Source organism: Saccopteryx leptura, chromosome 6 (assembly GCF_036850995.1).
Source record: "Saccopteryx leptura isolate mSacLep1 chromosome 6, mSacLep1_pri_phased_curated, whole genome shotgun sequence".
Lineage (NCBI taxonomy): Eukaryota > Metazoa > Chordata > Mammalia > Chiroptera > Emballonuridae > Saccopteryx > Saccopteryx leptura.
In genome coordinates, this window is record NC_089508.1 from 42,554,945 (window position 1) to 42,581,209 (window position 26,265).

Below are 26,265 nucleotides of genomic sequence, written 5' to 3' on the forward strand. Positions count from 1 at the left end.
TGACTCAGGCTGTAAAGTTTGTAAGGAAGTGTAAAGGGCACCTCACCACTCTCTGATATCAAACGTATGCTTAAAGCCCTCTACCATTCTACAGATGATGTGCACTGAAAGGGTCAAGTTTAAGACTCCTCTAAGCCTCATTCTCCACCTCTGTTAATGGCCTTCCTGGTGTTAGAGATTTGTTTAATGATCAATAGAGGTTTCTAGACCCACCACTGAGTCTTTTATAACCAAGTCAATGTTTAACTGGATTCTTTGGGTCTGAAATGGCAAAATGGGAGTGAAGGGAAGTCTCCATGGAAACCAGCCTCCCAGAAAGTGGCCAGAGGGGTTAGTGTGGGTGAAGTAGACCTACCAAGACGTCAGGAAGGAAACACCTGCTTTGTAAAGCAGGCTAAACTTCTGGAATACCTTGATGAAAACCAGCTACGTTAACAGGCCCACACCACTTCCCTCATGGTTTGTTTTCTTTTGACCGTCTTTTCTGTAAAATGGGCCTGAGTCACTCTAAGGCCTACCCTAGAGTGACCAAAGTAGCCCCTTTGCAAGACAAAGAGGAAGAGAGGCCCTCGGCTGGTCCTGTGGATTTTGCACTCAATCAGAACCTGGAAGAAAAGAGTGCATACTCATTGGCAAGACTGCAGGACCAGAACAGAGCTTTGGAAGGACAGCTGCCACCTCTCCGAGAGACCTGGTGTGGAAGATGCTCCTCAGGTAAACATAAAACGCAGCATGAGCTTTGGGCATTTGTGCCAAAGAGAGCTACTGATACATTTACCTGTCTAGCCCCATAATCTCAGAAAGTTATTAAATTACTGAGATATAAGGAAACATTGATTGATAGGAGACTGAGTAAATTGTAAGTATTCTGGGTACATAAGAATGGGTGTGTAAACTGCAAAAAGGGCTTTTCACCATTCTGTGTGAGAAGAAAAAATGTTGTTTCAACTTAGCGTATAGTGCTTTCAATGTTTATGCTTGGCGTTGCCAGTGAAAATTATGTAGATAAAGGTGTGATAATTATGATGATCGTATGTTTTAGTCAGATTCTAAATTTAAACCATTCTCTCCGGTACTGTTTAATGCATCAGGCTTTGTTGTTTTGAAAGCGGCACTGTGGGAGTTCATTCTAATGTGAATTTGGAAACTGCCCCAAACAGAATTGATTTATTGCAGTACAGATGAGTGGATGAGTCACCTTCTTCTCCCAGCCGCAGATTTTTCATGGTCATCTGCCAAACTAAGAATTTTTTCCCATTATCATAAGAAGTCCTGAACCTGAAGTGGCTATCAATTATCCTGTCATATTTTACAAGACATGTAAAATGTTTATAACAACCACAATGATAATTAAACAGACGTTCTAACTTGGGAAGAGAAGTATACATAAGCAGTGTAAACATACACAGAATGTATGTAATTTTCTCTTTTCTACACATTCTGGATCAATAATACAAATAAGCTCCCATTATTGATCAACCTGGGCAGAAAGCCTTATATTCTATTTCGGAACTAGTAAATCTTACCTAGATTGATTTTCATGCTTACTTTCTATAACTGACAACCTTTGACTGATTCTATGTGACCAGTGCTTTTATTTCTTCAGCTTTCAGAGAACATAAGCGGGAATTTTCCTCTTAATTTTATTGAGGAATTCCTGAGGAATTTTTTAAAATCTAACCCTTTTTCCAGAGTTTTAAGATTTTGGCATCTGCACAGTAAAAGCTGATTCTGATGGTTTAGAGTCCCAACTGGGAAATGTTCTGATTTTTGAGATGGCAAAATCATCGTAAAAATAAACAACTAGGGAACGGTGAGCATTTTTACCACTGTTTTCAAGGGGCCCATATTCTAATCCCAGCCCTACCAAATACAGATACCAAAGAGCATGATTTAGGACAAGGCTCTTTCTCACTTTTCTTCAACAACAAATCAGGGGCAGAAATAACTACCTGACACTGCCTATGCCATTTCAGAAGAATCAAATTAAATAATGGGGTGATAGCACTCAAATCATGGTATACAATTATAGACTGGTCAGGCTACTGAGGAAAACCTTGCTGAAAATATGTAGATTTTAAGTCCCACATGTTTTTCATTGCCATTGCTGTTGTGTCCGTCTTGCTCACTAAGCTGCCATCTCTTGAAAGAAAATAAGGACACAGCAACCTTCTTCAGGTGGTCATTCAAATGTCTTAAGGATAGAAACACATAATTACCCAGGAATTTTTCTATTTAAAATGCAAAGTGAAACTGTAGGATAGTCTACACAGAGTCTAGAGGTCAGAATGCTTCCATCTTGTTAAGAGAAAAGGACAAAAACTTCATTCATACTATGTTGGTCATGGCAGCAGTCCGAAGGGACCAGGATAATCAAGCTAAAAAATCATATTCATAGTGAATCTCTTGAGCCTCTCAGTTTTCTAACACGGCTTAGCCCTGGGGTTTTTTGTTTTTGTTTTTTAAATCGGGAAAGAATACTGACATGTTGTATTATAGTGGCAACTTGTGGAAATATCTTTCCCTAGTTAGGGAAATTATTTGGTTAGGAATATACAAGGCTCAGCATTGCCTACTCCTACTACACACTCATGCTCCATTTCTTTATCACTTCTCTATCTAATGTCTATCTACCTATTTATCTATCTCATCTAAAAAGAGAATTTATTTTCTTTTTTGTGTGACAGAGACAGAGACAGAGAGACAGAGAGAAGGACAGATAGGGACAGACAGACAGGAAGGGAGAGAGATAAGAAGCATTAGTTCTTCGCTGTGGCACCTTAGTTATTCATTGATTGTTTTCCCATATGTGCCATGACCAGGGGGCTACAGCAGACCAAGTGACCCCTTGCTCAAGCCAGTGACCTTGGGGTCAAGCTGGTGAGCTGTGCTCAAACTAGACGAGCTCGCACTCAAGCTGCTGACCTCGGGGTTTTGAACCTGGGTCCTCTACGTCTCAGTCCTATCCTCTATCCACTGCGCCACTGCCTGGTCAGGCTATTTTCATTACTTAAAGATATATTTTCCCCTGACTTCCTATATTATCTTGAGGAGGTGTCATGAAATTAAAATAAATCAATGTTTTCTATTTTTCATGCCAAATTATATATTTGAACATCTATCAGCAATACTTTTTAATTATGCAGATCTTCCTCTAAATATCAATCTGAGGAGGAAACGAAGAACGCAGAAATTAAACCCTGGGTCTAAGCTAATATTATTTATTTGCATTCTTGTAGGGCTCTTGCTTGATATTTTTCATCTCCATATTCAACCCATAGATTAGACATGTATGACAAAGAAGGTACACAATTGTGTTAATGAAGTCTAAGAACTAATGACCCACCTAACAGTTTTTTCTAATGGCTTTTTTTCTTGATTTTCCTCCAATCCTTCAAGTGCCCAGAGCCATGTATTTTGACATCCCACTGGAACAGAGAGAAACAAGCATTATTAAAAGGCATCCACCCCGAAGACTCCAAGTAAGATGAATTTAAAAGGCTTCATAAGGAATTTAATGGTAACATCCGTTTTTAACTATAATCATAAAGAGGGAAATTGATAAGGACCAAGCAAATGAGAATGACAACAATGTTAAAGAGAATGTTGTCAATCTTCTTTAGATTTCAGTTTGTAATTATTTCACTTTTAAGGTTACCATCAAAAGAAGGAAATATAGTACCAAAGATATAGCCATGATGAGACTCACAGGACCTGAAGCTTATACTGATTAGTTGGTTGACTATGAGAAATCACTAGTAATAAGCAAAATACCAAACAATAACAGCAGCTACTACTATTTAATTACCACCTGCTACAAGTCAGACACACTCTAGACTGTGGGTGGAGCACAGAGTACATTCCTAGCAGCTGTGGCTGATGCAATGCTGTGAGAATACTCCAGCTCCCAGAAGCCTCCTGGGCATACCCAGGAAGGAAGCTCGCCCGCTATAAGGAAGTGACTTAGCGCCAACCATGCAACTCCCTGATCTTTTCAGCCATTGGCTTTGAGGAACACACTGTAACACCCTATAGGCTGAACCTGTGTATATAAGCTAGCTTACTTCCTGAATAAAGTGGATCTGCGTCACTGAACCTGGTCCCCGGAGCCGGGTCTTTGTGTCTCTGTCGTCCTCACCCCCGGCAGGACTTGTCCACACTAGACAACTTGATCTATGCCATTCATCTAATCCTCATACTCCTCTATAAGGATTATCTTGGTATTATCTTTGCCTTATACTCATGGTTCAGAGTTATCAAGGACAACAAAGGCCTGATATCAACCAGGTCCCCGAAACCCATGATCTTCCCTGGGCATAGATGATCTCTATAGCCCTGCTGTCCCTAACCTTTTATTGTTCTAAGTGTTAAGTGGTTGTTAAAATTGAGGACATTTGGTTCCAAGGCAGCAAAACAAGAGTTTGAAATGTACTCACATTAATAAATATTTAATGAATTTTCCCTAGAGAACTGTAAATTCTAAGTAAGACCTCTTGTCCTAGAAGGGTAAGGAGATATGAGTGGGTCCTTGAAAATAAGCATCAGCTAAAAGGAGGGCTGAGGGCTCTCTTGTGAGCTGGATCTATCACTGACATTTGAAAAATAATTGGAGCCAAATCCCACCAGCTACACAATTCACCCCGATGCCTGGACCAGTCTCAGATGTATTTGAGCATTATTTCTGTTTCCATTGGTTTTTATTTATCTGTTTTCTCCAGAAGCACAATCATTATTATGATTATATCCTTTGGTCACCAAAAAAAAAAAAAAAAAAAGCATCTTTTTCCAAAATGTTAGACTCCTAAAAACATTATTTAATAAAAAGTAAAGTAATTTAAAATTTTTGAGCCTATCTCTAGCTAAATTGAACAAATTTTAAAAGTTATATTTTATTCCTAAATCAAATACATCCTTTCAAAGGAGTGTGTTTAAAATATGTTCCTGTGGAGGCTCTCAGCTGAATGTCTCAAATAGAAGGCACTACTATCACCAGTGGAAGGTAACTGTATAGCGGTCTATAGTCCACAAAGTACTTTTTGTATGTATCAACCCCTAAATAACATAAAAGGGTTCATGAAGTCAATCAAGCTCAAAAAGAGAACTCTAATATTTCAAAGACTACACCCCCACATCCTAACCAACCGCCTTAAAAAACAAGAATCAAGACAAATGAATCATTTGAGTGCAAAGACTGTCTTAATCAGTCTTATGTCTTCAGTCACTAACACTTAATATGTACCCCACACAATGTTGTGAATGAATGAACAGATGAATGAATAAGAATGAGACCCATTATCCCTGCTAGGAAAAAAAAAAATCTAAGTGCACTCCCTACTTCAGACCTGTAGCATAACTATATAGGAAGCCCAATTGACTAGCCAAAACAGCCAGTGTGATGAATTATATGGACAGAGGAGTGTTCAATTGAACCCAAGAGCTGAGAGGCACCTGGAGTTCAGGGAAGAGCTGTGCCCTGGAACCCAAAGGCAGAACTCTCTCATTGTCTCCCCTAAGCTCTTCTCCATGCTATTGCTTTACTCTCCCTGCAAAGTGACTTTCTCTGCTCCTCAAGACCACTGATCAAATATGAACATTAATTTGCATGTTATAGTTCCAGTCCAACAGAGCGGCCTGACCCTGTTGGCTCCAATTCCAAATTCCTAGGAGGAAAGATTTTTATTGGCTCAGCTTTGCTCACGATTCCAGTTTTGGTCCAATGAGCTATGACCAAAGAATATGCTCATGCAGTAGAAATGTGGGCAGAAACGCCCCCCACCTTCGTTTCTGAAGGCAGCTCCCTGAGAAGAGGGTTATCACTGCGAACTTGGCAGACACCATGAAAGATATCAACTCTAATTATCTTCACAAATGAGGCTCAGCACATTTTCCATTGCAAATGGGTTTTTGAAAGAATAATAAATGCTGGGTTCCCATGACACGCTAATTAATAGCCTAATCTCTGCCAGAGAAAATTCCAAAACGAATTTTCAATTATTAAACCAAGTAATTGCACCTTAAATAATTTGAGTTGCATATTTGGCACTCTACTTTCTGAATATCTACTCCTCAAGTAAAGAGCAGGTCAGGAGCTAAGATTCTTTCCATTTTGGAGCGGCTAAGATCTGAGAGCCTTTGCCAGAGAACTCTGAAGCAAACGTGCCTGTCCCGTGTTGAAGACTTAGTCATCACTGTCCCTTCTGACCTGATTCACCTTCTCACCTAGCCATCTCAGGACCAGCCTAAGGTGGAGATGTTCCCCCTACACTATAGTGCTTCCTCAGGTGATCTCAGATGACTCCCTCATCTCCAAAGATTTACTCTAATCTCACCTTCTCCGGAAGGCTTATCTTGACAACTGCAACCTTCACTATCTTTGACAGATTCTTCACTATCTTAATTTTCCCTCAGAACACTTATTTTCATCTAACACACCAAGCAATTTACTTATCTATTATGTTCATTGTGTACTTTCTTCATAACCTCCCTGCCCTCTTCCCAGCTGCAATGCTATTATTAATTTTCACAGAAGCAGGGCTCTCTGTCCGTTTCCTTCAATAATGTATGCAAGTGTCTATAACAGTGCATGGCACATAACTGGTGATCAGTAAGTGAGCGTTGAATAAATGTTAAATGAATGAATGGATGGATGAATGGATGGATGGATGGGTGGATGAATGAATGGAGAGGAGAGAAAGACAAATATAACGTCTGCTGAGGAAAGATAAGAAGGATGGTTCTGATCTGCATGGTTTCACTATGTTGGTTTTGGTATTAGACAATTTGTCACAAACTTATTCCTTTCTTTTACCTTTTCTAGTCCTTTGCCCATTTTCTATTATCTTTTTCTTTGTAATTCATAGAGTTCTTTATATATTTTAGACTTGGTTCTTTGTTAGTTATATGTGTTGTAAATCTCTTCATCTATGGTTTGCTTTTGGCATATGTATGTGTGTGTGTGTGTGTGTGTACACAAATTTCCAGTTTTAATGTCAAATTTCTCAATCTTAATCTTTATTTTTTGTATTTCTTGTATTTTTATTAATTAATTTCTATCTTCCCCAAGTTCATAAAAATATTTTTTATTTCTTAATCCATCTGGAATTCTTTTGTATGCAGGTGTGAGGTTGAAATCTAATTTTACTTTTTTTCCTTTTGATTAATGTATTATTTCAGCATTCTTTATGGAGACATCCATTCTTTGACCATTGGTGAAATGTTACTTCTATCAAATATCCAATTTACAGAGCTTCATGAATCTGTTTCCAGACTTTCTCTTCTGTTGCATTGGTTGACTTGGTATCTGCACAGGAATTCCACACTGTCTTAACTATAACTTTAAACTGAGTTTTTCAATTTTTTATGGAATTTATTGGGGTGACATTAGTCAATAAAATTATATAGGTTTCAGGTATACAATTCTATACATCATCCGTATATTGTATTGTGTGTTCACACACCAAGTCAAGTCTCCTTCCGTCACCATTTATCCCCCTTTACACTCTTCTACCTCCCCAACCTCCCTTTCCCTCTGGTAATCACCATACTGTTGTCTGTGTCTATGAGGTTTTGTTTTAATATCCAATATGGAAACTTCCTTCCCTTCAGAATTGTCTTTGCTATTCATAGTTCTTTGCTTTCCCATGTGAGATTGGGATCTCTTGGCAAGCTATGAAAAACCTTGTCATTATTCTGATTGGAATGTGTTAATAGATTAACCAAGTTTACAATATTGAGTCTTCTAAACCGTGAACATGGCATAAATCTCCATTTACTCATATTTTCTTTTAGATCTTTCAATGTTTCATAATTTTCCACAGCGATCTTGTGTCATTTTTTAGGTTTATTTCTCAGTACCTCTATTAGTCAGGGTTCAACCAGAGAGACAGAACCAGCAGACGGGATACACATTAAAAGACTTACTACAGGAAATTGGCTTCCACGATTGTGGAAGCTGGCAAGGCAAGTCTGAAATCCATAGGGCAGGCCATCAGGAAGGGCAGGCTGGAACTGTTGGACATGAGTTGAACCCACTGCCCATAAATAGTTTCCTCTTCTTCATGGATGCCTCTATTTAAGTCCTTTCAACCGATTGAATCAGGCTCACCCAGATTATTTAAAATAATTTTCCTTACTTAAAGTCAATGGATTATGAATTTTAACTACATGTACAAAAGAATTTCACAGCGACACCCAAATAAGTGCTGGGATACCTGGAGACTGTAGCTCTGCCAACTTGACACTTACAACTGACCATCAATATATCTTATAGGGTTTTTTTTATCCTATTATGAATCAGATATTTTTCCCATTTAATTTTCTAAATAATTATTATTGGCAAATAAGATAATGAACAATTTTTGTACATTGAGTTTTGTATTCCTCAACTTTATTGGAATACCTTTCTATGTAGACAATAGCTTTTATAAATAAGAATTATTTTTCTCTTTCTTCCCAACTCTTGTTCCTTGTACTGGTTTTCTTTCTTCTGCATGGAACAGAACTTCCCTTGCAACATTGAATTCAAGGACAATGGGCATTCTTGTCCTAACTAATACATTAATGGGACTGGTTCTAAAACAAACTATATTTGTGATGGGGTTTTGATAGATGCTGGTCAGAGTCCTAAAAGAAAACAGATGACACACTCAAATTAGGATAATTAAAAGCAGTTTTCTTTACAGCTAACTTTATACAGGTTTGGATTAGGGAAATCAGAGAGGATATTACAATAACCACTAATGACATCTGAGGAGTAACTACTTTCAGGTCGAGGGACTAGGAAAGACACAGACTTCTGGAACCCGGAAGGAGAGAGTCAGGTAGAGGAAGCAAGCTGCTTTAAGAGGAGCAATGGGACACAAACAACCCAATCCGACCATCTAGGGAGAATACCAGGGGAAGAAACACCCTGATCTCACTCTATTCCTTCTCCCAGATCTCCTCCCAGGGCTTCTCAGCAGCTGAACCTAATAGGAAGCCAGAAGGCAGGAGAAACTGCTTAGTGCTCACAGACAGAGAAACGGGTAGAGAAATGTAGCAAATGGATCTGGAGAAACAAATAGAAGATATCTGGCACAATGTCATTTATTAAATTATTGTTATTTCCTTATTCCTAGTGTGCTAAAAGTTTTCTCATAGATGAATGATAAATTTTATTGGTCCCCCCACTATCAAATAATCTATTGAAATAATCTTATAGATTTTCTTTTTAACCAGGTGAGACAATGTATCTCACTGATAGATTTAACTCTGTTGAACCATGCTTGCATTCCTGGCATAAATCCTACTTGGTAATGAAATACACATATAAATATATAACTGAATTTATAAGCCTAGGCTTTTTGTATCAATTTTCATAGGTGAAGTTGTTCTATAATGTCCTTATACTTCTTTTCCCAGTTTTGATTTCAAAATTGTACTAGTCTTATAAAATGAGTTGACTACTTTTTTCTCTTTTCTATTCTCTAAAACATTTGATACAAAATTATTGTTATCTGTTCCTTAAAATTTTGGTAAAACAGGCCTGTGACACCACCTTTGGCCACCTTAACTTTTTGGGGGGTGAGACTTTTTTTTATGGTTCTTAGTTGATTTAGGTATCTGATTTCTTCCTGATTTAGTCTTGCTAATTTATATTTTCCCCAAAATTATCCACCTATCTAAGCTTTCAAATTTATTATTATAAAGGCTTTGCTTACTCATAGTCAGCTTTTATAATTCCTGCCAAACAAATCTTCCAGTTTACATTTTGATGCAGCTCTTTTTTACCAAGGAAAGACGTAAAGAACAACTCAGCCCCTGAGTTAAAACTATGAGCCTGGCTCTAGCTTCCCATCTTATAAGGAGCATTTTTCGGTCCCATGTAACCTATAGAAATAACTCACAGCCATCAGGAACCCTTAATGCCTTATATATAAGCCTCTCCCACATCTTCTGGTCCATGGAGATATATATCATACATAAAAGTCTGACCATGTTGTTTTGGTGTTATGTTTTATTTTTCATTGTTATATGTTTGGAGCAAAGAATGTTATTAAAATGTGAACTCACAGCCTGACCTGTGGTGGTGCAGTGGATAAAGCGTCGACCTGGAAATGCTGAGGTTGCCGGTTCGAAACCCTGGGCTTGCCTGGTCAGGGCACGTATGGGAGTTGATGCTTCCTGCTCCTCCCCCCTTCTCTCTCTCTCTCTCTCTCTCTCTCCTTTCTAAAATAAAAAAAAAAAAAAAGTGAACTCACAGTGGTAGAGCATCGGCCCAGTGTGTGGAAGTCCTGGGTTCGATTCCCAGTCAGGGCACACAGGAGAAGCGCCCATCTGCTTCTCCACCCCTCCCCCTCTCCTTCCTCTCTGTCTCTCTCTTCCCCTCCTGCAGCCAAGGCTCCACTGGAGCAAAGTTGGCCCCAGCGCTGAGGATGGCTCCATGGCTTCCGCTTCAGGTGCTAGAATGGCTCCAATTGCAGCAGAGCAACGCCCCAGAGGGGCCAAGCATCACCCCTTGGTGGGCATGCCGGGTGGACTCCATGGTCAGGCACATGCGGGAGTCTGTCTGTCTCCCTGCTTCTAACTTCCAGGGGGAAAAAAAAGTGAACTCATAGCAATAACTTAACCAGAAATTCCTCCTTGGCTTTGTGATTTCTTCCTCCAAGGCCATCTGGGACATCTTTACCTTCCTCAAGTAATCTCAGAGGACACATTTTTAAGGCATAGTGCCAAACAAATTGTACACTCTCTTCAAGTTGCTCCTGCTCACAATTCTCCTCTCCTAGAAAACAAAAGCAACCCTCTCAGGTTAGTCCTTGTCACCGAGGCCAGTGACCAGTGCTCCATTCAATCTCCTTTCCTAAATCTCCTATGTGACACTTCAGCTGATTTTCCTGAGAACTTGTTTTATTTGAGAAGCTAAATAATCCAGAAATTTGTTTAGACAAATCATCATTTTTGTGTGCCATGAAACGAAATAAGTTATCACTCTACCAATTCTCTTGCCATTGGTATTCTTTCTGAAGCTGCTGAATGGAGGCATCTGGTTTCCCAGGCAGGGGAAGGGAATGCTAATATGAAACCAGAATCCCAAGGCAATTTCATTTGACTAGTTTGTTTACAGAAGCCAATTTTCCAACAATGTTTTTCTGCAGTACTTCTCAGGCCAAGTGCGAATGATTTAACAGCGGGATTCTATTTGCAGTGTCAGTTGCTGCCATCTAGTGTCTCTGTGGAGAACACTAGTGTGCTCTGTTGCGTTCTTTTCAATGGCCCAGAAACCAGAAAATGCCTGGAGAGAGGACTTGAAGACACCTACTACTTAACCCTTGACCAGTTGGCTCAGCGGTAGAGCGTTGGCCCGGTGTATGAGAATCCCCGGTTTGATTCCCGGCCAGGGCACACAGAAGAAGCGCCCATCTGCTTCTCCACCCCTCCCCCTCTCCTTCCTCTCTGTCTCTCTCTTCCCCTCCCGCAGCCGAGGTTCCATTGGAGCACCTGGGCTCTGAGGACGGCTCCACGGCTACCACCTCAGGTGCTAAAATGGCTCTGCTGGATAGATTGCTGAAATATTTAAGTAGCTGGTTTCTTTAGATTCAATTTTTTTTCTTTTTTTCTTCTGGTCCAAGAGAGAGGAGGGAAGACAAAGAGACAGACTCCGCATGCACCTCAACAGGGATCCACCTGGCAACCGTATCTGGGCAGATGCTCGCAACTGAGCTCTTTTTAGCGCCTGAGGTGGAGGCTCCATGGAGCCATCCTCAGCACCTGGGGCCAGCGTGCTTGAATCAATTGAGCCATGGCTGCAGGAGGAAAAGAGAAAGAGAAGGAAGAAAGGAAAGGGGGAGAAGCAAATGGTTGTTTCTCCTGTGTGCCCTGACCGGGAATCAAACCCAGGACATTCATCCACACTCTGGGCTAATGCTCTACCACTGATCCAGACAGCCAGGGCCTAGACTCAATGTTTTAATAATGCTCCACAAACAGATCCTCTGTGGTCTATTTTGATGTAGCTCCTTTATTCAGTTCAGAGTGTATGGAGGCCAGTAGACCCCACCCTAGGATATCATCAGCATACCCTGGAGAGCTTTGAAAAATACTTATTCCAAAGGAACAATTGATAAGCTGGACTTCATTGAAAATTAAAAATTTAACATTCTGTGAAACACAGTGTCAAGAGAATGAGAGGAAAAGATATACTGGCAACTAAGCATGTGAAAAGATGTCCAACATGATATGCCAGAGAACTGCAAATTAAAACAATGGTGCTTGACCAGGCGGTGGCGCAGTGGATAGAGCATCGGACTGGGATGCGAAGGACTGAGGTTCAAAACCCCAAGGTTGCCAGCTTGAGCATGGGCTCATCTGGTTTGAGCAAGGTTCACCAGCTTGAGCCCAAAGTCGCTGGCTTGAACAAGGGGTCACTTGTTCTGCTGTAGCCCCCCCCCCATTCCCACCCAGTCAAGGCACATATGAGAAAGCAATCAATGAACAACTAATGTGCCTTAATGAAGAATTTATGCTTCTCATCTCTCTCCCTTCCTGTCTGTCTGTCCTTATCTGTCCCTCTCTCTGTCTCTGTCACAAAAACAAACAAACAAACAAAAAACATAGTGAAATGCTACTACCCACATACTAGAATGGCGAAAGTCTGAATACCAGCAACACCAAATGTTGATGATGTGGAAGACCAGGAACTCTCATGCATTGCTGGTGGGAATGCAAAATGGTGCAGCCACTTTGGAAGATTTTTTACAGAACTAAGCATAGTGTTAGCATATAATCTAGAAATCTCACTTCTTGGTATTTATCCAAATGAACTTAAATCTCACATCCATACAAAAATCTACACATGAATGTTTATAGCAGTTTCATTCATAATTGCTAAAACTTGGAAGGGTCCAAGATGTCCTTCAGTAGGTGAATACATAAATAAATTGTAATATATCCAGACAATGGAATATTATTCAGCATTAAAAGGAAATGTGTCTATCAAGCCATGGAAAGACATGGAGGAAACTAAAATGCATATTACTAAGTAAAAGAAACCAATATGAATAGACTTCAGACTATATGATTCCAACTCTATGACATTCTGGAAAATGTAAAACTGTAGTCACAGTAATAATGTTGTGGTTGCCAGGAGTTAGGGGGAAAAGAGGGATGAATAAATGGGCAGAGCAGAGGATTTGGGGGATAATATAACTATTTTATATGACACTACCATGGTAGATACATGTCATTATACATTTCTCCAAACCCATTAGAATGTAACCACCAAGAGCGATCCCTAATGTGAAAGATTTTGGGTGATTATGATTTGTCAATGTAAGTTTATCAATTGTAATAAATGAAACACTCTGGTAAGAGATGTTGATAATGGGGAGGTTGTGTGCAGAAGGTATATAAGAACTCTATATTTTCTGCTTACTTTTGCTATGACTCTAAATCTACTGTAAAAATTAAAGTTTATTAATTAAATATACATACAAATATCAATACATATGTATTTTTTTCAAGACATAGCCCAAACCTGTTATATCTCAATAGCCAATGAATAGCTCAGAATTCTTTTTTTAATTTCAGGAGTGTCTAATGATGAACCAAATTTAGGAACAAGAAATGGAGGAAAAAAATCTTGAAATCTGGCACTGGACTGATCTGAGTTTGAATCCTGGAATTGCCACTTACTAGCTATGTAACTTTGGACATATTATTAACCTCTGTGAGATGGGGAATCATCTTAATCGTTTACAGGGTTCCCATGACAACTGAATGAGAGTCATACTGTGACCCTGAGCATGATGGATAGCAGTGGCTGCAAAGGCATTCGGGCCTAATCACCAGAAAGAACCGAATCCCGAAACAAGTCAGGGGATGGCATAAACACTGCCTTGTTCTTTCTTACCCCTAACCACCCCCACCCCACCCCCCAACATTGCTGATTCTCCCTCCCAGAGGGGCCTGGATATCCCTCCACCCTCGGCCTCCCTCCCCTCAGGGTTCTGACTTCCTGTGCCAGCAGGTCCAATTGGCCCTGCATATTTCTGTTCTGCAGAGCCAGACAAACCTCTCTCTTACAATTTTTTTTTTTTTTACAGAGACAGAGAGAGTCAGAGAGAGGGATAGATGGGGACAGACAGACAGGAATGGAGAGAGATGAGAAGCATCAATCATCAGTTTTTCATTGCAACACCTTAGTTGTTCATTGATTGCTTTCTCATATGTGCCTTGACCGCGGGGCTACAGCGGACCGAGTAGCCCCTTGCTTGAGCCAGCGACCTTGGGTCCAAACTGGTGAGCTTTGCTCAAACCAGATGAGCCCATGCTCAAGCTGGCAACCTCGGGGTCTCGAACCTGGGTCCTATGCATCCCAGTTCGATGCTCCATTCACTGCACCATCGCCTGGTCAGGCTCTCTTACGGATATTGATCACCTCTCACTATCTCCTTGCTCAGTCATTATGTTAAAACAAAACAACACAAAAAAGCCCACTTCTTCACGTTAGGCCACTCTAGCAGAAAGAAGGAAATGTTGGCTACCCTCTGAGGACAGCTCAGGCCCGGGCTCAGGGACCAGGACACTGTTCTCTGGGGGGTGGCAGGACACACACATCACGCTTCCCCTGTGAGCTCAGCATTCATTTCTCATGGTCTATTCCTCTCTTTTTTCACCCTTGAAAGCCTCCCTGGCTTCCAAAACTACCCATCAATAATGCAACAAATTAGACTACAGTGAAAAGGGATTTCAAAATGTTTTTGAATTTGCCTGTCGTGTTGGACTCAGGGACTTGTGCTCACACTGTTCACATGGTGTCCTGGTGTCTTCTTGATTCCTGAGCCATCACTTCCCAGTCTCCTCGGCCGTCTCGTCCCGTCCACCAGCCTCTCGGTGTTGGCTTCTCGAGCCTGCAGTCCTTGGCTCTGCTCTCCTCACTCTTGACCTCGCCATGACTGTGGTTCCAGCTCTCCACACCCAGGAACGATCCCAAAGACGCACCTCCAGCACAGACCTGTCCTCTGAGCTCCTTGCCTGTGCACTCAATTAGCCGCTCAACATCTGCACCGGTATGGCTCAAAAGCTTCTCAAATGCCACCTGCTCTAAACTGAATTTTTATCTTCCTGCTATATTCCACCCAAACCTGGTCCTCTTCCCCACCTCAGAGGCTGATAACACTGTCCCGTATATTTGAATGTCATCTAGACACATCACTCTCCCTCATCAACCATTCTGAATCCTGTTTGGTCAGTTTTAAATATTTGTAGAGCTCATCAGTGTCCTTCCATGAGCCCCCAGACCATCATCTTTGTCCCCCTAACTTCTCTCTTTAGTTCAGTTTCCACACTGCAGCTACAGTGATCATTTTTAAAAAGCAGATGTAATCATGTCACTACTTTGCTTAACAGATGCCATGGCTGCTTGTGGTCTTAAGGAAGCTAACATGAGATCCTTCCCCATCAGGCCCACATGAGCTGGCCCCTGCCTCCCTCTCCGGCTTCGTTTGAACTGCTCTTCCTCTCACTCTGAACTGCAGCCAACTGACTCCTTGCAGTTTCTTCAATAGCCCATGCACTGCCCCACCTCGGGGCTGTTGTTCATGGTGTTCCCTCTGCCTGAAACATCTTAGTCCCCTTAAAACTCCAAACCATTCAACTTCAGGAAATTATTTCAGGATACTTTCTTGGACTGCCTTGTTATCCCTCTCTCTCTTCTGTTACTTTTCTAAGGCAAAGTATAACAAATTGTGTGGCTTAAAATAACAGAAATGTATTGGCTCACAGTTCTGGAAGTCTGAAGTCTGACATCAAGGTGTGGGTGGGGGACAGGGTTGGTTCCTTCCAAGGCAGTGAGGAAGACTTTGTCCCAGGCCTTTCTCTGAGCTTCTGGTGACTTGCTGGCAGTCTTTGGCATTCCTGATCTTATAGAAGCATCACCCTGACATCTGCCTTTATCCTCACCTGTTGTTCTCTTTGTGTGTGTGTGTGTCTGTGTCCAAATTTCCTATTTTTATGGGGACACCGACATATTGAATTAAGGTTCACCTTATTGCAGTATGACCTTATCTGCTTAATTAATTATATCTTCAAGGACCCTACTCTGCAATAACATCACATTCTGAGATCCTGGAAGTTAGAATTTCAACATATAAATTTGGTGAAGGAACATAATTCAACCATTAACACCTGCCCTTCATTTCTGAGGTGGAGTCCTCCAGGTATATATTGTCAGAGTCCTGCTCTGTTGACTTTTTCTTCAAAGTACTGATTAGTTTGTCATTCTTAATCAAATCATCACACAAGCAAAAATGAATTTGTGCCCCACATAGATTGTAACCTCCATGAGGGACCATGCCCATTTTAGTTGACTCCTCTACCCCATACCTGGCATGTAGCAGTTGCTCAATAAGTACTCACTGAGTGAAGAAATAAACTCTGTGACCCTGCAGGTTTTTGACGGCTGTCCCCGTGAACAGAGCAGCCTTTCTGTCCCAAGTCACTTCCCAGTGCTCTAGTTTCTGGAGCATTCAGTCATCTGAGGCAAGTAGGGCCAGAGGCAGGTCCACTGGTTTGTCAGTTGCTACTCAGTCTTAGCCTTGGAAACTCCAGCATCACCTCCTGCTTAAAGCCCCTGCTAGAAAAAGTTACGTCTAAAATTTGTTAGCACACTGCACTTTCATTTCCCATGTGCCTCAGAGGCACCACTGACTGTCACTGAGGAGGCGAAGTGAACTTCTCTGGAGATCTTAAAAATAAAACCAGAAGAGTTCATTCCTTAACCAAGGGATGAATAAAATAAAGGAACTTCTTGGTGCTTCTTTCATCTTGAACACTAGTCTAAGAGCCTCATTGTTTGAGAACTTTGGATGTGGTCCCTCAATGCAGATAGAAAAGGATTCTCTGTCTTTTAACTCCCTGGTCAATATTTAGATCAGTAAGTCACTGACAAGAGTGCAATTGAACAAAGAACCCAGAGAGGCTGAAAAGCCTTTGGCACAGACCCGACCGCAATGCCGTTGAAATCGCCTTCTCTGTGGGCTCTCAGGAGTACATGCTGCTTCTGCAGAGTGTTAAGATAGTTTAATGCCTGGCTTTTATGTTTTATCATCTCATGACACGAGGGACGCTGAATGTTCTAACTGTTGGACTTTTAGAAGCTTGAACCCATTGATCTGCCACGAGTAATTCCATCTGGAAGGATCCCGCTCCTGCAAGAAACCAGGACAACTCACAAAGCTAAGGTGAACTGCAGTGGTAATCGGAGGGGGTGGGTAGAACTGGGGGGTGGGCTGGCCTTTTCATGGACTCCCTGCACAGAAAGCTTAAAAGTAAATCGATCTTCAGAGTTACACGTTTCCGAAGCCACCCATCTCCTCCGGAGCCTGCCTCCTGCTGGCTGGCATCGGCTCCTCCCGCTCAGGTGAGCCCAAGGCCAGCAGGGGGGAGAGGGTACAGAGGAATTTTCCTTAGAAATTGGTGATTCTAGAAGTGTTCACTTTGGTGGAAAAGTCTAGCATAACTCTTCCCTTTCATTTCTTCCCCTTGGATTAAAACCATCTATTTGTTCTCAGTTTTCAGGATAAAACTTATCTATGAGCTGTTCCTGATCAGTTTAGCACAAAGGCACCAAAAAGTAATCCTGGAAAGGGTCTGTAGGGTTCTTTCCTTTTATAAACTCATCGCACTCTGCTGAGAAAACGCCCCTCACACAGAAATGCAGAATGGGAGGTAGAAGCAGAGTTTCAATATATTCCACTCCTAACCCTTTGAGTAGTGAGTTTTTCTCATGCTCGCTGACCCCCAGGGGTGAATTTTTTTTTTAAAAATGAAATTAGTTCCAGTTACAATTTTATTAACTTAAAATCATGTTTGTTTGATAATCAATTTATGGAAACAAGAAGGACACACATTTGCCTGTTTTGAATGTTGCCTTACACATGTGCAATCGTACTCTGGATGGTCAGGAGGCACGAGGACGTACATGAACATTCATACTACTCAGAGGACTAACTCGTTTTGGAGCCACCTAGACACTGCTGTGCATTGGCTCATTTCGTAGAAGAGGTCAGGGTACTTCTGAATCCTCAAGGCCAGGTTTGTGATGCTGACAGCTCCAGGAGATGGGCCCTCCCTGGGGCTCGCATCAGTGAACACAGTTGCTGTCCACAGGGAAACATAAAGCATCACTGAGCACATTCAATGGGGAAGAAAGGTGTATTCATTCCTGGTTGCCCTCAGTAACTGTCTGCCATATCCCACTGGAGTTTATGATGCACCAGGTGAAGAGCACCGAAGTCACAAATAAGCAACTTCAAGTTCTTTCCTAATCTGCCATCACCATGGCTTATATTCCTATATGGGGAACACTCTAGCAGTAAGTTCTATTTAACCACTCAGTTGCTCCCCTCTAATTTCACAGCCAGACAATTAGTCAGTTGTAGAAGAGACAGGGAGAGAGGTGCAGCTCTCATCAAACCAGAACATATTTCTGAGAAGACAGTAATAACCATTTGTTGACAGGGAAAATGACATCTTGTCAAAATGAGATGTGAAAAGATGGGTCCATTCAAGGTCTGCAAAACTCTACAGGAACCTTAAAAACTACATTACCCACATTGCAAACTGCCCCTTGACTCACTGATAGCTACACAAAGGACTTGTCAGGGAACTGCAATGGTCTGCCTTTGATATCACAAGAGATCTCTATGGATTGCGATTGAAGATTGATCTGGTTCTATTCCAAAAAGGATTTCAAGTTGTAGACTGCAGAGTCAGTAACTAATTACCTCATACTAATGAATGTGTCATCTTTTATAGCAGGAATTGGAAAAGCAGATGCAAATTCCAATGTATACTTCTGGGAAAAGACAATATTTACATAAGATGCAAATGCTGGAAATGAACCGTAAAAGACAAGAGGTAAATATAAGAAGAGAGGAGAGTGTCACATTTACCAAATTCACTCTATATAATTACTGACCTGGCACATGAGTATAGTTAAGCATTCATCTCCAGTCTTTACTTAGCATTTTAAGTTTAGTCATTGGATCCAAAGATTTAACTACTGGATTTGGGAAAAAACAGCAAGATCCCTTCTGCTACCAACCGAGTCTTTCCTCTGTTTTAAGTCCTCACAGGGTGTATCTGTGCCTCAAGTCTCTCTTTTTAAGCTGTTGCTTCTATGACATTCTGGCTCCAGCAGAAAAATGGGTTATAGTATTTTTCTTGGGTTAGTAAAAGGGAGGTGGGTGAGTTGGTCTTTGATTCCAAGACTCTCTAAAATTTATGCCATACAATTGTCTTACAAGAAAGATCTTTTCTGTCCTGGCTGGATAGCTCAGTTGGTGGTTGCTGGTTGGATCCCCAGTCAGGACACATACAGGACCAGACCAATGTTCCTGTCTCTCTCTCTCTCTCTCTCTCTCTCCCTTCCTCTCACTCAAAATCAATAAATAAACATTTAAAATATTTTTTAAAAAAGGAAATAAAGATCTTTTGTAGCTGACTGGTGGTGGCACAGTGGATAAAGTGTCAACATGGGATGCTGAGGTCCCGGGTTCAAGACCCTGAGATCACCAGCTTGAGCACTGGATCATTGTCATGATCCCAAGGTCACTGGCTTGAGCCCAAAGACTGCTGGCTTAAAGCCCAAGGTCTCTGGCTTGAGTCAAAGGTCACTGGCTTGAGCAAGAAATCACTGACTTAGCTTGAGCCCCTCGGTCAAGGCATGTATAAGAAGCAATCAATGAACAACCACAAGTTGATGCTTCTCATCTCTCTCCCTTCCCATCTCTCTCTCTCACACATGCACATGTGCATGCTAAGAAATAAATGGAAAAAAGGAAGACAGAAAGAAAGAAAGAAAAAAAAAAGAAAGAAAAAAAGAAAGAAAGAAAGAAAGAAAAAGAAAGATCTCAAGATCTCTTGTATAACAAACCTCTTCACAGTAATGGCTTCTCTAACTCTCATATTCCAAATTTCTCACTCTAACGAATAAGCCTAACGCTACTGTCTTGTGCTATTCCAAATGTATCACCTAGCCTACAGAGAAATGCTTTTACAAAGTTCCTCACCCTTTTGAGACTGGGCATCCTCTTCCTTCTTCTAACGAACCTGTGCATAAAGAAATTCTCTGTACCTCTGCTAGAAAAAAGAGAATCATGTTCTGGGGACCACAGATGTCTATAGATAAGTATACAACTTGTGAAGTGGCTGATCCACTGACCCGTTCTGAGGAAAGTATCTGGGGGCAGAAGTGGCGGGAGAACTTCAACCATTTCTAACTGATCATTTTCAGGCCCAAATGGAGTTGAAGAAAAGTCTTCACACGGAAGCAAGGATTAATAAAGAGAAACTGACAGACCATAAAGCCAAGAAAATCCCTCACAGCAACCCAAGAAATGAGGATGGTGATTTTCTAACCTCAATGCCTGATGAAACCTTAAACCCAAGTCCAGGTGAGTCATGTAATTTTTTTAGTAAAATCATCAAGTAAGCTTGGGGGGGAGGGTGGTCAGCAAATAGCCTCGGGCCCCTGATGATATTTTACTTCCCAGAGTATAGTGGGCATGTTATCACATAATTTTGGATGACGTGGAACAAAAGACAGAAGTTTCAGCACTGTAAGAAGATGTTTCTTTCTTGTTCGAGTTTACTGTCCTTTATATGCATTACTAGCAATCTTAGCTCCATCCCTAGGAGGGAGAAAAAGCACAAGAGCTTCATCTTGTGAAAGAGAATTTAGCACGTAGAGAAACATTAAGTTGGTTCATCAGCAAGTATGGGGCCACGTGCAAACACTCCGCCCCACCCACTCTTCCTCTACAGCAGTGGTCCCCAACCCCCGGGCCACGGACCGGTACCGGTCTGTGAGCCATTTGGTACCGGTCCACAGAGAAAGAACAAATAACTTACATTATTTCCATTTTATTTATATTTAAGTCTGAACGATGTTTTATTTTTTTAAAATGACCAGATTCCGCCCTGGCCGGTTGGCTCAGTGGTAGAGTGTAAGCCTGGTGTGCAGGAGTCCTGGGTTCGATTCCCGGCCAGGGCACACAGGAGAAGCGCCCATTTGCTTCTCCACCCCTCCCCCTCTCCTTCCTCTCTGTCTCTCTCTTCCCCTCCCACAGCCAAGGCTCCATTGGAGCAAAGTTGGCCCCGGCACTGAGGATGGCTCTGTGGCCTCTGCCTCAGGCACTAGAATGGCTCTGATTGTGACAGAGTGATGCCCCAATATGGGCAGAGCATCGCCCCCTGGTGGGCGTGCCGGGTGGATCCCGGTGGGGCGCATGCGGGAGTCTGTCTCTCTGCCTCTCCACTTCTCACTTCAGAAAAATACAAAAACAAAAACAAAAATAAACAAAAAAGAAAGAAAGGACTAATTGAAAGGGCTAAACTGGGGGCATCTATTTCACCAATACTCCAGAGTCCCAGGATGAAATAGGCTGTGTAGTCACATAGAGAAACAACTTTTACAGTTAAACAAGTATTGGCCAAACAACCAAGAAAATTGCCTCAGCAATCTCAGTAGACATTTAGATTTGCAGGGACACAGGAAAGACTGTGACACGTGGCAAAGGGGTTAACCTCTACTCTCCTCATGCTTTTTAGAGCTGCTTTGTTTTGTTTCAGCAAAGGTTTATTGAGTGCATACTATAAGCCAGACACTATGGTCTGCCCTTAAATGCATTATTGAATTCAATCCTGACACAATCTGTAAGGTAGGAGTTACTATTATCCCTACATGACAGTGCCCAGATTCATGGCCAGGTCCTTCTGAGTCCCACCCACTTGTACAGCCTCATCAGGACTCCGGGGATGGGAGCTCCAACCAGGACAACCTTGGGAAAGTCTGCACAAGTAGAGGTTGTAACTCCTTAATCTTATCTTTCAAGAGAAGGCTGCACTTTGAAAAGCCTGCAGATTTCACCACTGCAGGAAGCATATGCTGGAGCAATGATTTCTTTTATTTATTCCCAAATAGCATCTTTGATTTCTACCCCTGTCTTCTAAAAGGAGTTCATTTTGCTTTCTCCTAAAAGTGGGGTGTAGCCAAGATCAGACTTAACATGAGCACTTTACTAGGCAGATTCTGGTCATTAAGATTCTTCTGTACCCATCTCTTTTTATGTGATGTTATTTTTGCCTGTTCTTGTTCCCTCTTTTGGAAGATGGGGTTCAGTTCTCTTGTGAGATAAAAGTCAGTCTTTGAATTCTGCTGCTTCTTTAAAATAAAATTGCCCATGCTTTACATATATTTATATAATAAATTATATAATTTATATATATATATATATATATGATACATAACTTAAACGAAGTGAACATCACACTTTTGGGCCTATAATTCTATGAGTTTTAACATGTATATTTGTCTCCTTCCCTCCAGAAGCCATGAATTCAATATAGTGGGTAGAAAAAGCCATGGACATGAAATCAAAGTATTTCATTTGAGCCCCAACAGTACATTTACTAAATGTAAGCTCCATGGAAGCAGAAACCTTCTCTTTTTTCTAGAACAGTGCCTGGTACATAGTATCCTCTCAATGAATATTAGCTAGATTTTGTCTATGTGGGTTTATTATATATATATAAAGAGATTGTAGCTAAATTCTAGTTGTTTAACCTCTGCAAACCCCTATACACTTCAGGGGAAGTGTCACCTTATATACATCATTTGAATGTCACTTTCACAATTCTGGACTTATCAGTACACCTGTACCATTATTTACTTTGCAGTTTTCTTTAAGCTATCTCTTAAGAACAAGGGAAACTTTTCTACATAACCACAATACAATTATTACACTTAGAAAGTTTTAATATCAATACATACTATTTTCCAATATATGGTCCACATATAAATATCCACAGCTGTCCCTGGAGTGTCCTTTATGGCTGCTTTTTGTTTCCCTGTTTATGCTTTCTTTTTTAGATCCAGGATCCAATCCGGGGTTGTATGTTGCATTTTATTTTCTTGTCTTTCAGTTTCCTTTCGTTCAAAAATAACCCCCGTCCTTTTCTTCTTTCTGCTTTTCTCCTTCCTGCCCTTGTTCTTAGATTTGTGACGATGTATGTTGGGGGGAAGCGACTCTGCAACTAACTCTTAAATGGTTTGACTAGAAAGTACATATATACACATATACTGCTCACAGAAAATAGGGGATATTTCAAAATAAATATGAAGTAATAAAATACCCCCTAATTTTTGTGAGTAGTATATATACACATACAGCAACATGTATATAAATATTCATATATACATGTGTATATATATGGTAACAAAATGTTGTTGATGTGTTGGCATATACAGGTATGTATTATACTATTCTTGTGGCTTTCAAAAGATTTAAATTTAAAAAAAATTGGTGCTTTCCCAGTTGGAATATATATATATATATATATATATATATATATATATATATTTTTTTTTTTTTTTTTTTAATGCCAAACAGATTATTCTGTGTTTGTAAAAACATATGCACTTAAATAAATACACCATTACCAGGGATAAAATTAAATTAGATGAACTTTTGGTTTTTTGTAGGAAATTCACAGAATGCAGAATTTTTAGGACATCAAGCAAGGAAGCACTATTATCCACGGAAAATTGGCAAAATGGAAACATGGCTCCATGAACAAGAGGCCCAGGGACAGTTTGTCTGGGACAGTTCTAGCTCAGATTCGGATGAGCTGGGTATAGTCAAGAAGAAACCACGAGCCCTGGTGAGGACCAGGACAGAGAGAATCCCACTTTTTGATGAGTTTTTTGATCGAGAATAAGAATGATATTCACTAACCTAGATACTCAGTGCATTGAATGCTTATTTTCCTAAAAAAAAAAAAAAAACTCTTCAAGTTAGTATATGAGTTATTCTGAGGAAATCAACTCACTTTCTTTTTATTTGGAGTCTTATGATTAATAGATGTGACATATTTTGCTAATTATGCTGCATAACTAACTGCCTCAAAACTTAGGGGCTTAAACAACAGCCATGTATTGTTTCACTTTTCTGTGGATGGCTAGGCTCAGTTGGGTGGTTCTTCTGCTGGTGTCTTTTGAAGTCTTTTGTGTAGAGGAAGTCAGCAAGCAGCTAGGACTTGACCAAGACACTGAGACAGCTGGAACTCATTCCCTTTCCGTACAGTTTCAGAGCCTTTTTACATGGTTTCTACAACTGGTCTCTGCAGCAGGTTAGTGAATTAGGAACCCAAGGCTCTAAAAAGCAAATGTTCCAATAGGAGGAAGCAAAAGCTGCCAGCATGTAAAGGGTAGTCATGGAACGGGCTATACATCACTCCTACCACATTCTGTTGGTTGAAGCAAATCATTGGCCAGATAATGGTCAATGAAAAAGAGCATGAATTACCAAGAGTGGTCCAATGAGACTTGCCCCCACACCATATTTTTAAAAAGCAAATTAGATTGTATAAAACAAAGAGATTAAAGAGTATATTTGATACAATAAAAATAAGTTTTTAAAGAACAGTCACAATAATGCTACATGAGAGACTAAGCTCACTTAAGTCACTTTCTTGTGAGTTAGCAGTTTATTATCTCCTAACAGAGAGGCTACAGGAAAGAGGTGGAGTAACATCTAGTGTGACAGGTCATTGTGAATTAAAATTCAAGATTAAATAAAAATCTCTTAGAATCTGAGGTAGATCTTAGAACTTTTTAAAACTAAAAGGAACCTTAGAAATGTTCAGTACAAAAGTTATTCCATTTATAAAAATGAGATTTTTAGGTAATTTAAGAAGTGTCTTTTGTATAAAATTAAGCTCTACTTTAGCATACTCTAAAAATACTTTTATGCCATCCAGAAGCTTCTAAGATATTAGTGAAGCTTTAAAACAAAGCAAAACAAAAACATCCTTTAAGCCTTATTTAGAACCCCCCCCCCAACAAAAATAGAGGGAAACATTTTCTGAATTTTGATGTTTAGTGCGTTCAGATCAGTCACTAAGAACATAAAAAGACTGCAGTATCAGGGGGACAAGCATTCATGTTTCCTCCAAGGACAAAAAGCCATTACATCATCACCGGGCATTGTTACTCCCAGTTCTTTGCAAGAAGTATTCTTACTTTTTCTGTGATAGGTAAAAAAGCATATTTCTTACAAAGGAATACATAATGGTTTGATCAGTCAGCCTTCTTGAACAAGTAAAATCTTTGAGAGGAGAAATGAGTCCAATTTATTCATAATGCATGTGGTTTATCTGGAAGGCTTAAAACAAAGTGGGGTGGTTGACTCCCAACATTGAAGATAGTAGAACTTAAGCAGGTCTTCATCACACTGGTCTATGTCTTGAAAGTAGATGATGCCTCCTTCTAGAAGCTCGCCAGGCTATGAGCTAGCTACCAGAGGGCATGGAGCTTCCTCCCTCCTGTGGTATCCCCGTGTTCTAGCACAACATCTGGCACAGAGTTTGTTATGCAATGTGTGTTGAATTCATTAATTTATGCATTGAGTTAGCTAGTTAATTAGAGAGACAACTGTTTCCCTCCAGCTGTGCAGGTGCCACTCTCATTTCCCTCATTTCCCAAGAGTCTGAAATGTACAAGGTTGATTATACAGTCAAGAAAGGAAATTTCTTTTCAAAAACTCTTGGAATGTATACATTTAAACAAATGGCCTGAATTAGACACTGCCTTGGGATACAGGAGCTAGGTATGTACACCAAAGAGGATGCCATAGCTCAAAATGGTTTTTTGAATCTCTGTTAGAGTGTGTTAGCAAAGGAAAACCAATCATAATGATAAAAACTATAAATTTCAGCCTAGAGACAAAGTTGTCAATTTCCTTCAACTGAAAATCTCCTTAGCTTTGGAAAGAAAAAAAAATGCCTGTCAATGGACAAACTTTCCCTTGAGTAAATATTTTCCTTTCTTGCTCTGATTTTTTCATAAGAAAGAGAAATTCTGTTTTGGCATACTTTTGGAAATGTGACTTTCTCAACTGTTTTTGTCAGGCAGAGAGCCATTTATTCTTATCTCTCTATTTTGATGACCATTCTGAATGAGGTTGCCTGGGTTTAACTAAAAAGGACTCTTGCAGGAGTCATCTGTGAAAAGTCTTGCTTGCACAGAGCCTTTATTTTTTTTATTTTTATTTTTTTATATTGGTCTTTTATTTTATTTTATTTTTTTATTAATTTTAGAGAGGAGAGGGAGAGACAGAGAGAGAGGGAGAAGGGGGGGAGGAGATGGAAGCATCAACTCCCATATGTGCCTTGACCAGGCAAGCCCAGGGTTTCGAACCGGTGACCTCAGCATTTCCAGGTCGA

At 40.6% G+C, this 26,265-nt stretch overlaps 1 protein-coding gene across 3 annotated transcripts; it reads left to right on the forward strand.

Annotated features, from left to right (window-relative positions):
* Positions 1–286: 286 nt before the first annotated feature.
* Positions 287–26,042, forward strand: CCDC198 (coiled-coil domain containing 198). 3 transcript variants are annotated; one of them, XM_066341719.1, is made up of 6 exons: positions 287–714; positions 3,400–3,482; positions 17,133–17,219; positions 18,796–18,897; positions 20,276–20,435; positions 23,525–26,042. In XM_066341719.1, the coding sequence occupies exons 1-6, from the start codon at positions 492–494 to the stop codon at positions 23,758–23,760; spliced, it is 891 nt and encodes a 296-aa protein (XP_066197816.1). In that variant the 5' UTR covers positions 287–491; the 3' UTR covers positions 23,761–26,042. The 3 variants fall into 3 exon arrangements, with proteins under 3 accessions (XP_066197816.1, XP_066197817.1, XP_066197818.1); XM_066341720.1 differs by having other exon boundaries at positions 18,799–18,897; XM_066341721.1 differs by having other exon boundaries at positions 650–714; positions 3,400–3,520; positions 18,799–18,897.
* The last annotated feature ends 223 nt before the right edge of the window (positions 26,043–26,265 follow it).

Coding starts and splice junctions, on each gene's coding strand:
- CCDC198 (XM_066341719.1), top strand. CDS start 492: ATGGGCCTGAGTCACTCTAAGGCCTACCCTAGAGTGACCAAAGTAGCC. Junction 715..3,399: donor GTGTGGAAGATGCTCCTCAG/GTAAACATAAAA, acceptor CAATCCTTCAAG/TGCCCAGAGCCATGTATTTT. Junction 18,898..20,275: donor TGAACCGTAAAAGACAAGAG/GTAAATATAAGA, acceptor GATCATTTTCAG/GCCCAAATGGAGTTGAAGAA.